A 12,624-nucleotide genomic window follows, 5' to 3' on the forward strand; every position below is an offset into this window, starting at 1 on the left:
GGATTTTTGGGTGCTAAACCAGTTCTCACACCTGCTACACCGAATTTTAAACCCTCTGAGAATCCAATTATGTTAGATAACATCCCTGCTTACAGGCAGCTCATTGGGAAACTGTTGTACCTGACCCATTCTCGACCAGAAATCTGCTATATCGTGCATCAACTTAGTCAACATTTGAACAATCCGACTCAAGATGACCTTCACAGGGCTCACAGAGTGTTGCGTTATCTCAAGAGCTCCCCAGGTCAAGGCTTATTCTTTTCATCAACTAGTCAGGCCAAAATAAGAGCTTTTACTGATGCTGATTGGGCATCGTGTCCTGAAACTAAAAGATCAATAACAGGGTTCTGTATGTTTCTTGGAGATGCATTGATCTCTTGGCGGTCAAAGAAGCAGTCCACAGTGTCACGCAGTTCATCAGAGGCTGAATATAGAGCCATGGCTGCTTCAGTTTGTGAGTTGCAGTGGTTACTCTATCTTTTACGAGACTTCAACATAATTCACACAGGACCAGCAATTCTTTGTTGTGATAATCAGTCAGCGCTGCATATTGCTCACAATCCCGTCTTTCACGAGCGCACAAAGCATATAGACATCAACTGCCACATTGTGCGTGAAAAATTACAACGAAATATTGTTCACCTACTGCCAATACGATCAGATGCCCAACTTGCAGACTTGTTTACAAAAGCACAGCACCTGCCTGACTTCATCAAGTTCAAATCCAAACTTGGCTTGTTGGATATTCATATGCCAAGTTTGAGGGGGATGATGAAATAAAGCTCACAAATAACAATCCCACATCAGAGAATGATCATGGCTGAGTCACAAGGGTACACCAACAAATTGTATAACAGCTTAGCATAACTTTCTCTCTTTTTTGTTTTTTAGCAGACAGTTATTGTACAGCTGTCCCTTTTATTCTTTTTGCACGTTTCCTTAGCAGGTTTGTCTACGTTTCCTTAGCAGGTTTGTCTACCTTGTAGTCTGTATAAAAATACTACTGCTATTGCAGTCTATTTATCCAAAAACAGAGGAATAGCAAAAAGCTTTCCCTTTTCAATTCTCTTTTATAAGATTTAATGGACTAAATAATTATCTATCCAACACATTAACATCTAAGTCTATGCAAATTTAAAAGTTTCAAACAATTGAATCTTGAAAATGGTTCACCAAATAAATTTTATTGTAAGAAAGTTATTGAATTTGAATCTGTAAATTTAATGGGTTATTTTCAAAACTTTAGTGGATAATTGTTGAGAATAAAATTATGCATTTATCCATTTTGTTTATTTATATGGATTCTACAACTCCCACAATGAACTCAAAAATTATGTATATATAGGTTGAAATTAACTAGACAAACTAAACTAATGCCACTTGTGATGTACAAGTCGAAGATACCTGCTGGCTGCGGGTTGTAGCACAATGGGCAACACATGATTCGATCTCACTAAATACATCCGTATGGAGAGGTGTGGAGCTTTGACTGCGAGTAAACCCGATTATGATTATCTCAACGAGAATACCTGTGGTTTAGATAAAAGAACAATATACAAACTCTACATCTCACTGGACTTGATAGGAGGACCTCCATAGTAGTCATGCTACTGAAGCACAGCACTCATCTTCAACTGCAAATGCAACTCAAAATGTTGATGGCAGTAAGTAGGATTAACAGAACTAATCAATTTCAGCCTGTCTAACTCTTGTATTTTGGCATGCTTCAAGCTGTTGCAATGTGTCAATAATTTCCTCCATCGGCGGCCGCAATCTAGGCTCATCATTAAGACACTTAAGAGCAAGCATTGCAATTTGTGAAGCTTCCTTGTATGGATACTTTCCCTCTAACCTGCAATCCATTATGCTTTTCAGCATTCTCTTATTCGATAGATACGGTTTCACCCAGCTTACAAGTACCATTTGCTCTATTGGACGTTTTCTGTCAACTGCACGTAAGCCTGTTAGCATCTCAACTATAACAGTTCCAAAACCGTACACATCGCTCTTCACACTGAAACGTCCTATTCAATCACAGAGCACCGCTATCAGGGCAAATCGCAGAAGTACATTTATATGAAACTTGATTCACACAAAAAGTTTAAGTAGATCCGTGTTTGGGCACAGGAAAGCTTCAAGCTCCAAATGAAGAAAAGGAATTACCTGTAGAAAGAACCTCTGGAGGCATATAACCTACTGTCCCTGCTATACCGCTTCCAGAATATGCTTTACCAGCCAGAGATGCCAAGCCAAAGTCCGCAATCTTTGCATTATACAACTGAAATGAAATTTGAAGTTAAATACCGCTGTTGTGCAGATCCTTGTACAATTTTTTTCAGGAGCAGATTCATTTTGAACAACCGAAAGCTAGATGAAAAGGCATGTTCCCAAGAAGAAGATAAAAAGGAACATCTTTACGATGAATCCGCCTCTATATGGGAGGCAAACTAAAATACATAGAGCATCACCTTATCAAGCAGTACATTTGAGGATTTGAAATCTCTGTGAACTATTGGCACATCTCCTGTGTGCAAGTATGCTAGGCCACGAGCCATTCCTAAAGCAATCTGAAATCTTATGTCCCATGGAAGTGGCCGAACTGAGCCCTCTGCACATAACATACATACAATATAGGAACATAATAGAAGTAATAAATATTTTTGTGTGCAAAAGAGTGGTTATTAGCTCTTACTTCCAAATAGATGGTAATTGAGGGTACCATTTGGCATGAACTCATAGATAAGAAAGAACATTCCTTCCTCTGTTGAGTATCCTAACAACTTGACAAGGTTAGGGTGAGAAAGACTTCCCAAAATATTCACCTCTGACTGCACCAACATGTGGACAAATAATGAGCACAAAATGTGCACTTGACAAAAATATTTACTATTTATCAAATCATACTTGTCAGCATCAGAAATTAAAATGTGTCCAAAATCACCAATCATATGGTGACACATTTCACTTATGGACTAGTTTGACAAGAAATTGATACCTTATGTTCATTTAGACTAAATTAATCATAAAAGCCAAATTTGAGGGCCAATTTGACCTTTATTTATCCATCAAAGAGAATAAGGGTTTAATTAAGCAAAAAAAAAAAGTGACAGTTAGGAATCTAATGCACCTTTAGCTTACTGTTTAAAGACCTACATTTGCCTTTGGCTTTTTAAGAAAATAGAGGTAGTAAATGCTACACGAAATTTCAACCTCAAGTTTATCGCTCAATCCTCAGCTAACAATAACAGAAATATTAACAACTTCCACAAATTTAATAAATCTAAAAATACCTTGCTTGGATGGAGGTTTGAGGAGGTTAATTAAAGGAAGAGGAGGGAAGGGGAGTTAAGGTGAGGTAGAGTTATTAGAGTAAACTTGCTTCCCTAATTCAAAGTTATTTTAGTTAACCTCTAGATTCCACCAATTGGTGGGACTGAAGTTGGGGTTTTTTTAATGGTTTCTTAACCTTTGTTGAAAGTCCATTTAACCTTAAACTTCCTCCTTTTAAACTCCTTTTAGCTAATTAACCTCTTCTAACCCCAAAACAAGCAGAGCCTAACTTGTAGATTTCCAAAACTCAGAACAACAATGATGCATATTGGACAAGTTCTACCACTATTCCTAAACAAGAACATGTATCAGAAATACTAATTAGTGATTAGAACTACTTTAGAAAACAGAAAAGTTCAAATGACAAAAAAAAAAAAAAAAAAAACCTAGAAATGAAAAGCACATACCAACCACTCTCTTAACCCTTGCTTGCTGGAAGCATCCAATTTCTTGACAGCAAAGATTAATTTGTGTGGAGGCTGAGAAGGCAGCTTCTCCTTTAGGCCTCCTTTGTAAACTTTGCCAAAACCTCCTCTTCCAACCACCCTATCCCTTCTAAAATTGTGGGTGGCAATCTTCAATTGTTCAAATGTGAAAACCCTCAAGTTGTTACCAGCATCGTATGAGATTTTTTGGGAGGTAATTAGGTTTTTTCCAAAGGTAGAAGTAGTGCTACTCACTTGAGATGGCCATGTGATATTGGTACTTGCCTCAATTTGGCAGGTGCTTTCGCAAATTGAAGATATGTCTGCGCAAAGCGAAGAATTAGAAGTGTAAAAACAAGAAGAAAGATTGAATTGATTGGCGTACCTGGGTTGAATTGGTCGGTTGTGGCGGGAATTGGTAATGGGTCTGCGTCTAGCTCATCAGAAGGAGAGAACCAGCAATTTCCCATTGTCTAACTTCCGAATCTTTGCTCTCTTTTTTTTGGAAGAAGAGAGAGAGAGAGCAAGGAAAGAGAGGAATAGAGAAATGGAGACTGGTCTCCAATTGACTTCATGGATTGGGATGGTGGTAAATGGGAAAAACCCATCGCTGACTCGCTACTGCCTGTTCTTATTTTCCACGCAACTCTGCCTCTGAAATTTGACTTTCATTAATCATATGTTTATTAGATTTTCTAATGCACTTGTTTAGCATTTTTAGGTATATTTTATTTTATTATTTTTTTTTTTTTGCTGATTTTTAGGTATATTTTATTAAGTGTTGCTTCCTACATAAGAAATAGGAGAAATCAAACTATCAACCAAAAAAGAAATTTGCAAAATATTTTTAACGTTTATATCTAAGAGCAATTTTATCTTCAATATCTAGAATTGTGCAATTTTACCCCTAATATTGGCAACTAAGAGTGATTTTACTCTTAATGTTGACAAGTTGGGTCAATTTTACACATCATTGTAAAACACGTATATTTTTGTTATTTATTCTGCATCAATTGCATATCCGTTGTTTCTTAAAAAAAGATTTCATATTTTTTTTTTGTGATTTAATAATAGGATTGAAGATTAAATTTTTTTAAATTTGATGAAATATTTGATTTTCTTTTATCCAACTCGAATAAAATACAATATATTTTTTAATTTTTATTTTATTTTTTTCACGTCTAATCATATGTTTGTGATTTGTTACTAATTAGTGATAAAATGACGTACATATGAAGTGTAGATGAGAAAATTCTTGACTGGGAAGACAATTTAATTAATTATTTCTCAAATTGATCCAATTTATCAACATTATGGATAAAATTGTACCATTTTAGACGTTAGGAGTATTTTTGTATCTTATCCCAAAAAAAATTTAGAAGAAATGAAGTTGAAATTTGCCATTAAAAGAAAGTTTATATTTAAACTCTAATCTACTTTTTTATATCTAACAGAAAATTTGAACGAACTAATTTGATATTAAATGTATTCCACGCAGGGGAGGAACCAAGGGGGGGTTCGGGGGGCTTGACCACGGCAGGCGATCAGAGCATTGAGAATTTTTTTTTTTTAGTAATGGTATCTGGTAATATTTTGTAGAGAATTATATTGACTCTATGTAGTATTATTTCAATGTTTAAAGGTAGATGAGATGGTTAAGGATACTTACTTCCATTTGAGAGGTCCTATGTTTGACTCCCTTCAATCTTATTTATTTTTATTTTATTTTTCAATAATTATAAAAACAAGTTATTTTTCAATAATTATAAAAACATGTTACTATTATTAATTAATTAAAATAGACTCGTTATTTTTATTTTGATAACACTTTTGAATTCATTTTTAATATGTCTTTACCATTAAAAAAAATAGACATATTTTAATATTCACTTTTATTATGTCTTTACCATTAAAAAAAGTAAACATGTTTAATTTTCACTTTTATTATGTGTTTACTATTAAAAAAAAAGTAAACATGTTTAATTTTCTATTAGTTCAATGTGTTTTTTTCTTGAAAGGTTGGCAATCAGGAAGTGCTAATCATAGGCATCCCAACTATGTTGGCATCCCCACTCAGAACACCCAATCCCTAAACTCTATTAGTTCAATTATAGTTTCTAAAAAAAATGATAACATTTTTACAGTTTTAATGTGTTGGAGGCTAAAAAAATTTTGCCTTTTTGACGTTTTGAAATTTTTTTTTACTGATATGTTTGAGTCCCGGATCATCTGGGGTCCTGGTTCCGCCACTGATTCCACGCATCTTAAAATGTTATTATATAATTAAAAAATAGATTAAAAATGAAATTATTACTTGCTCAACTATAAAACTTGTCTTCTATACACTGATCTTCGTCGTTTTACTTTTTTTTTTTAAGCCGCGTGCAATACATCTTCCGCATTTAACTTACTTTTTTGCAACCGAGTGATCAAATGATTACATTTTAAGCTAGTTCAGGGGCTAATTGATAACATTTTATGTATCGGGATATTTTAAAAATTCAGAGTATCAATCAAACTTTTTGGACAAATGATGTATTAAGCATAAATTTATTTATTAATGGATTTAAAACATTCTCATATATAATAGTTTCATCACAATTTCGACTGTGGCTGCGTTGGGCTGATGAGGACCAAAAAACCAGCAATTTCCCATCACTTGCTTGTGAAAAAGAGAAGTGGCAAATCCCTCCTTCCCTCTTTCCATGCAACTGCCTTTTATTTCTCACTTTCACTATCTTAAAGTTAGGATTTAATCATCCATATTTTATTCTATTCAATTTAATTAAACTAAATCAATCATAGACTGAAATTACATTGTCAATTCCTATACACAACTGATTAAAGAAATGCATATCAACATCTCAAAACTGTATTCTCCTTCGGCCTGTACATACATCAATGAATAGAAGAGTCATAAAATGGTAACGAAATGGCAGCTTTTCTTTCTTGATGATTTATTCATACATACCATACATAGCTACTGCATTTCTAGAGATTGGATGGCAAGCTTAGCTGCAAGAATGGAGATATTCTCATTAACTAATTCTAACGAATTCTCCAGCCTTCTTACTGTATCTTTCAAATCCATTGCTTTTAACTTCCTCCTCTGCAACTTAAATACGTCTGTTTCACTACATCCTGTCAAACCCAACAAACAGAACATCAGGATGATGTTTATGCATATTTCTTTAGCTATCTATCTCATGTTTGCACATTTTGGATTAAACCATTCTAAGGATCTGCCTTGCACAGACGTCAGTCTGAAGGGCTAAGTTACAATTCGGTTTAGTTTGATGATCATATCACATGGCTCAATCAAATATGGGATGAAGGAGAAAAGTATTTGCCTGTGATCGGTTGGAGTGCTGTGAATGACACCCGCTCCGCCAGAGATGGAATGAAAGCTTTGTCACATTCCACGGATGGTTCCTTTTCAGCCCATGTTAGAGAGCTTACGCTACGAGTCTGCAACAATGCCTCTTTCGGAGCCTATCAATATGGCCTAAATTAGCAGATGACTCCCTTGCAGAAAATGGTAGCATGAATGTATCCAGAGTAGTATCTAATTAAAGCATTGTTTCAATCAATGATAAGAACAATAAACACATAACTGAGCCAATCTTTAACTTGAAAAGAAATCATTCCACGTATAAACTGAATCCATCGTACAGCAACAAATGGAAGACATACATAGAAAATATAGATACAGCAGGGAAAAATGTCCAACATCATGGACATATATGGTTGGGTACTGATAGTAAGACAGGAATTAAGTATCATCATACTGTTTTTCTCTCAGATTCTTGTTGCATGTTACTGTTTGTGTGGTGTGTTTTCTATATTTATAATGAATTTCCATCAAATGTGAAGGAAGCATAAGTTCACACATCTCTTAAGAACTGCAAGACGATCATATGATCCCCAATGCATAAGTTCCATATGAATTGTTAAATTAAAAAAAAAAAAAAAAAAAAGAATTTGCTCAAAAAAGTTAAAAACTAAAATTCATATTTCAATCCCTCAATCAAACTCCTTCATTTAAAGACAGTCATACCAAAAAGGAAGATGCACCCTATGACCTGCATACAAAGACAACTAAAATCAAGAATTCCTCACTGTCAGAGATTAATATAAAATCTATGATTGGACCTTAACTATCAGCTTGAGCTTTTAGTTCAATTGGTTCCATGACATGGTATCAGAGCCTCTTGGACCAAACGGTCACAACCTCATGTGGGTGTGTCAGAGATTATCATATGTCCTTAAAAATGTGCAAACGACAATATTTCAACAACAATATCATTGAAACGACTCAAACAAGTAAGAAATAATATCCATAATTAATATAATTAACCTAAAAACAATATCCATGGGCTTCTCGATTTCAACGCCTAGGCGGACTAGTAGGCCAATTTAACATTGTTCCTCACACAACATATGCATACATAGACAAGTACAATCAAGAATTTCTCACACATGCATAAAGGCAATGATGGAAGATGGGAAGTACCTTTAATTTAATTTCCAAGCTATTCAAACTGTAAAGAGCCTGCTTTACTGCTGTTAATTTGGAGTTTACAGTACTTGCACTCTCAAGGATCGAATCCTGCACTGGTATGACTTCACCTATCATGTATGGCTCAGACTGCAAATTATTAAAATTGCAAACATGTGAGTAAATAATAAGTTGAGTAGGCAAACATGGAAAAGTAAGGAACAAGAAGAGGTCATGACACAGTTCATATAACCTTATACACGCATGCACACACACTTGTCATGGAACCGATTGAACTAAAAGCTCGAGCTTATAGTTAAGGCCCAATCATATATCATATATTTATCTCCGACACACCCCCACACGCAAATGCCCATTGGCTTGGGCGTGCACAACACAGGCCCATCCCGCCATGTGTTTTTAATTCCATAAATTAATGAGGTTGCCGGGACTCGAACCCTCGACCGTTTGGTCCTAGCGGCTCTGATACCATGTCATGGAACCGATTGAACTAAAAGCTCGAGCTTATAGTTAAGGCCCAATCATATATCATATATTTATCTCCGACAACACTTAAATGGTGCTAGTTTAAATATTTTGTTTTCTTCATTTCATGGTATATAAGCTAAATTATATTCCTAGAAATTACAGGCATTGTTGCCAAATTCATGACAGCATGCTAATTTTTCTTGAAAAAGAAAAGAAAAGACTTATAGGTTGGAAAACTAAGAATTTTCTGAAATATATTCCTGTTGTTAAAAAGCATTGATTTGGTTTTAGCGATTTCATTTTATCTAATTTAGTGTCGTTTTAATTTTTAAGTCATTCATAGTCAATTTACCTGTGAAAAGTTCACAATCTTGACACGGCCAATTCCCCTTATAGAGATTAATGCTCCAACATCTAAACGCTCAACCTGCAAAGCACTAAACTAAATTCAGTTTAAAGAAGAATATGAAATTTTTGAATACTAATCTCAAAACTTTAAGAACTTTACATTTTCTATGAACACCAGACAACCATATCTAGCTGCATATGATGCTTCTGTGCCTGAGCTGTTCATATTAATGGGATCCAGAACAAAATGCACAAAAAGCTTCTCTTTCCTCAATAAAGACTGCAATAACGAAGGTAAGAGACAGGCTGCATTATGTTTTACCCATTACATCATTGCTGGAACAACGAAAAACTTACTGTCAACAATGAACAAGAATATGAATGAATAATCTTAAACATGAATCAATAAGCTGTTTACTTGAGCCACAGAATTCAACCCCTCCCAATCCACCAAATGAAAATTTTCAGAAACTGCGTCTTTAAAGTTTAAGCAAGTATGGATGAAAGGGATTAGTCTCCACAACACATACACAAAACTACATGAGGATAAGACATTTCTCTCTACCCAACCAATTTATGGTTGTTCACATGAATGACAATAGAATTTAAAAGAAAAAATGAATTTCTCATTCCTATCCTTAACATCCATCCTTTTACACTTCTATCATTGGATCAATACCTACAAGATTGAACTTTCAAGTAATTCTTTGACAAGCTTGTCCCTCACTATTGTTCTTCAAAATATCCATAGATTACCACAAGAAGTGCAAAAGATGGTGAGAAAAGCAGATTTAATTAAATTTATAAGAGGATATGCAAGATGTTCCTGTCGCCGTAATTACAATCCTCCTACAAAGAACATATTGTTTTACTTTGTAAGGTAAATTCAAATTATGATAGTCATAAAACTTATCAACTCTACACTAATTTGAACTTATACACTTTCATTTTAGAGTGATGATCCTCATTCGATGTCAGCAAAGAATATCCTTTAAAGCTCTAGAAACAAAAACTAAACAGTACCTTGCAGCATATGATCCATTTCTAAAGTACTTCCAAGTTAATTTCAAAAGGTAGTGTACGTGTACCCAATACAGTTTGAACCACAGTGCTATCTACCCCCCTTCCGTTGCAACACATTAGCACATGAAATCTGAATTGTTATAACTTATAACTTGCACATCTTCAAATTAAATCAATATAAGCTACTTTGTACTAATGATTTGAAGAGACCAATTTGTTATACGTGCTGCTAGTAATTTATTTCTGTTTGAAGTCTCTAAACCAAAATCAACATTTAAGAAATTTCCATAAAATCCTTAAATTATCCCACACTTCATTCAAGGAGCCCAAGAAGTAATAGCATTTAGATCCCAAAAGGGGATAATACCACAGAAGGATCATAAGAAATAAGAAGCCAGCTATACCAGTGCAAAATTTCCAAAATTTCCTGGGCCATTGATGTCTTAATCCACAAGATAAAGCTATGCATTACCTCCTCAAGCAGAGCTAGATATCTAGCTTCATATAGGTGCAAGACTTTACTCTCTGATGGAACCAGAACCTGTTTGAAAAACATAATCAGGATAAATAATATCTTCTGACCTTAATTTTGGGGGAAGAACGAAAGCAAAATAGTACCAAAAACAGAAAGGAAAAGCAAAAATGATGAGGCTGGTAAAAAAAGAAAATGAGAAACAGACCTCGCCCATGTTGAAAGGCAGAAGCGGGAGCTCGAGAAAGGAAGCATTTAGAGAAGAATATCGGCATCTGATAGTAGTAGTAGGCTGATGAAATCCACCAAAATAAAGTTGTGAAAAAGAGAAGCGAGATACAAATTTGGTACAGAATTTAGGGCTACGGAGATGGATTCTGCTGGTAGCAATAGCATCAGTTGAGAGAGTGGGTAATATTCGAAAACTCATCGGAAAGGAGAGGGAAAATTGATGGCGGAGCAGTTAAATGTGGATCATAGTGATGGGGTTCCTGGTCATATTTTAATTTCTTGCTTCATGCTCTTGTCTCATCTGTATATCCTTCCTTCCTCAGTAAGTGGATAAAATTAAGCTGGCGGGAACTTTACTTTCTTTATATATTTTGTGAAAAATTAATTTATAATTCTAAAAATAATTAGGTAACTCTATCATAGTTAAAATGGATATGGTTTTTCCACTAAAAAAATGTTAACGTCTAAAATTTGCATTTAACATTTTTGGGGAGGGTAAATATACTTGTAGGTATGTACAGAGGGTTGTAGTTGAGTGGTAAAGGCTCTTCCTTCCTATAGAGGTGCAAACCATCTGCGAAAAGGAATAGTCGCGGTTGATAGCCTTACGAACAAAAAAAAAAGTTGGAGTAATTTTAAGCTCACATAACAATATATGGAACAATTTTACGTTATGTAACAAAATCTATAAAATGTGAATAAATTTTAGAAATGAAGGTAGGAGGCATAATGTATCGATGCGACCCAACTATCAGGAATGATCCTTATGTATGTAGATTGTGAAGGAGTGGTTTCATCCTTATCTATCCCTATTCAACCTACCTATAAAAACAAGAAAATAAAAACACACCAAGAAATCTAAAGGAGTATGTGAAGTTTTTTTTTTTATTATTCTTCCTAATTTCTTTCGGGCTTTTATACTCTTCATATTCAAGTATTTTGAGCTAGTAATAAAGCCTATAACATGACTCAATTCTTGAAAAACTAATTCTCAAACTCACTCTATTTAAGAGTCGGTTCTTCTAATTTTTTAGAAAAAGAGAAATTCTAAATAGTTTTTCAAATTGATCAATATAATAGTGTTTAACAATTTTATTGCTCGATTGATACCCATACTATGATCTAAATGAAAGAAGTCGGAACCAGCGAATTAATAGTCACATGCACAATATGTTTTTATCACCAATACAAAATGCATAGCTTAATGTGGCCATAGGTCCACCAAACTTCTGCAACTTTCTTAAGCTTTTTTTACGCTCATTACCAACATCATTTTAGTAAGATTGAAGGCTATGTTTGCGCTTAATAATCTCTCATGGGTCTTACAATATACACTCATTCTCTCAAGATACTGTAGAGTTTAAGTAAGGTATATTGAGTTTAAAAGACTGCAGAAAATATATAAAAAAAAACCACCAAGTTTATTGCATACTTCTTATTTTCCCTAGAATATCAAGAGCTAACGAGTGTTTGTACCAAAAAAAAGAAGGGTACCTAGTTCGGTTCATAGAGCTGGTATCTCTAGCATTGTTATCTAGTTAGGTATAATAGAGGAATCTTATATTTTCTCGTGCTGAAGAGATATATGATAATAGCCACCTAGATCTTATCTCTACTAAAGATGCTAAAAACCATTTTCTTCAATTATATACGAGAAAGATGACATCATGGATTATTCTCCATTATATATCTATGATCCGGATGTCCACTTCCATGGATTTTTAGATCTTATTTGAAAACAAGTCTAAAAGGGTAGGTGCTTGACAAAAAAAAAAGGTTAGGGTTTATATCATATAGTTCTTCATAGA

General features: G+C 34.4%; 2 protein-coding genes across 2 annotated transcripts; both read right to left on the minus strand.

Moving 5' to 3' along the window:
- Positions 1–1,253: 1,253 nt before the first annotated feature.
- On the minus strand, positions 1,254–4,362 carry LOC136200531 (probable serine/threonine-protein kinase PIX13). The gene is made up of 6 exons (XM_065990898.1): positions 4,141–4,362; positions 3,738–4,078; positions 2,693–2,828; positions 2,469–2,608; positions 2,164–2,278; positions 1,254–2,024 (listed from the first exon to the last, which is right to left on the minus strand). Exons 1-6 carry the CDS (start codon positions 4,223–4,225, stop codon positions 1,684–1,686), a joined length of 1,158 nt encoding a protein of 385 aa, XP_065846970.1. The 5' UTR covers positions 4,226–4,362; the 3' UTR covers positions 1,254–1,683.
- Positions 4,363–6,464: 2,102 nt separating this feature from the next.
- LOC136235020 (uncharacterized) lies at positions 6,465–11,131 on the minus strand. The gene is made up of 7 exons (XM_066024533.1): positions 10,794–11,131; positions 10,586–10,654; positions 9,251–9,370; positions 9,095–9,169; positions 8,269–8,403; positions 7,106–7,247; positions 6,465–6,896 (listed from the first exon to the last, which is right to left on the minus strand). Exons 1-7 carry the CDS (start codon positions 11,013–11,015, stop codon positions 6,736–6,738), a joined length of 924 nt encoding a protein of 307 aa, XP_065880605.1. The 5' UTR covers positions 11,016–11,131; the 3' UTR covers positions 6,465–6,735.
- Between the last annotated feature and the right edge of the window lie 1,493 nt (positions 11,132–12,624).

Source organism: Euphorbia lathyris, chromosome 7 (assembly GCF_963576675.1).
Source record: "Euphorbia lathyris chromosome 7, ddEupLath1.1, whole genome shotgun sequence".
NCBI lineage: Eukaryota > Viridiplantae > Streptophyta > Magnoliopsida > Malpighiales > Euphorbiaceae > Euphorbia > Euphorbia lathyris.

Coding starts and splice junctions, on each gene's coding strand:
- LOC136200531 (XM_065990898.1), bottom strand. CDS start 4,225: ATGGGAAATTGCTGGTTCTCTCCTTCTGATGAGCTAGACGCAGACCCA. Junction 4,079..4,140: donor AACCGACCAATTCAACCCAG/GTACGCCAATCA, acceptor CGCTTTGCGCAG/ACATATCTTCAATTTGCGAA. Junction 2,829..3,737: donor AAGGGTTAAGAGAGTGGTTG/GTATGTGCTTTT, acceptor ATGTTGGTGCAG/TCAGAGGTGAATATTTTGGG.
- LOC136235020 (XM_066024533.1), bottom strand. CDS start 11,015: ATGAGTTTTCGAATATTACCCACTCTCTCAACTGATGCTATTGCTACC. Junction 9,371..10,585: donor ATCTAGCTCTGCTTGAGGAG/GTAATGCATAGC, acceptor TCGTTATTGCAG/TCTTTATTGAGGAAAGAGAA. Junction 6,897..7,105: donor AGCACTCCAACCGATCACAG/GCAAATACTTTT, acceptor TGGGTTTGACAG/GATGTAGTGAAACAGACGTA.